Raw genomic sequence first — 848 nt, 5'->3', positions numbered from 1 at the left:
TGCATGTGATTTCCCATTTTCGGTGACATCCCGCCTTTTACTTAATTTCATTTTAGGTGAAAGTGTCATCTTGTTGAGCGTCCAGACCTCGTGACTTCAACTACACTCAGCCGCACGCGCGCACCCCGTCTCCCAGCGGCTGTAGTCGCCGCCGACGCGCTGTGGACTCGCGCGTAGGTGCGCAGACCCGGGGAGCCGGGAGCACGCGGGTCCGGCGCGCGGGCACTCCCCCGGAAGCCCCGCCCCGCCGCCGCGCTCGCGGCTGGCGCAGGCCCGGGGCGGGGCCGGAGGGCGGGGCTTCCGCGCGCCCTCGCCCGAGGCCCCGCCCCCGCCGGCCGCCCACGCTCGATTGCTCCTGTCTGGCGGCGGCAGCATGGCGGCGGGGGCGGCTGAGGCGGTGGCGGCTGTGGTGGAGGTCGGCTCAGCCCAGCAGTTTGAGGAGCTGCTGCGCCTCAGAGCCAAGTGAGCGGCACGGCGGGCGGCAGGGCTGAGGGCACGCGCGCGGGGAGCGGCGTCTCGGGCGGCGGCGGCGTGCGGCCCGGCTCCTTCGGGGCCTGGTGGGGCGGCCGACCCGTGGGGCTCCCAGCCGCCGAGCCCGGCCCCCTGGCCCCGGAAGAGGAGCGGGATGCGGGGCCGAGCTCGGCCCCGCGGCCTGGCCCCGCCGCCCGGCCCGGCGGCCCCCGGGGCCCCCGGCGGCGCGGTGACTCAGCCCCGGGGCCGCGGGGGGAGGGGGCGAGCGGACCCCGCCGGCCCGCGACCCAGGCCCGGCCGCCGCCCGCTGTGTCGGCAGCCGGCGGTTCAGGCAGGCCTCGCTGCTGGGGCCCCTTGCCCGGTTGGCGCCGGGCGTC

General features: G+C 77.6%; 1 protein-coding gene across 5 annotated transcripts in view; it reads left to right on the top strand.

Annotated features, from left to right (window-relative positions):
- Window positions 1–321: 321 nt before the first annotated feature.
- Window positions 322–848, top strand: part of GLRX3 (glutaredoxin 3) — a 32,690-nt gene continuing 32,163 nt past the window's right edge. For all 5 annotated transcript variants that reach the window (XR_012375887.1, XR_012375888.1, XR_012375889.1 and 2 more), the window contains exon 1: window positions 322–462. Coding sequence is in view for 1 of the 5 variants with exons in the window: in XM_025880028.2 (XP_025735813.1) it covers window positions 374–462 (89 nt within the window). In the remaining 4 variants the exon portion in view is untranslated. The remainder of the gene's footprint in view (window positions 463–848) is intronic.

The sequence above is a fragment of the Callorhinus ursinus genome, unplaced genomic scaffold, assembly GCF_003265705.2.
Source record: "Callorhinus ursinus isolate GAN/ISIS: 27379988/994484 unplaced genomic scaffold, GSC_fseal_2.0 scaffold58, whole genome shotgun sequence".
Taxonomy (NCBI): domain Eukaryota; kingdom Metazoa; phylum Chordata; class Mammalia; order Carnivora; family Otariidae; genus Callorhinus; species Callorhinus ursinus.
Note: the sequence above shows the minus strand (reverse complement) of the source record. Positions and strands in the feature narration are given on the sequence as shown.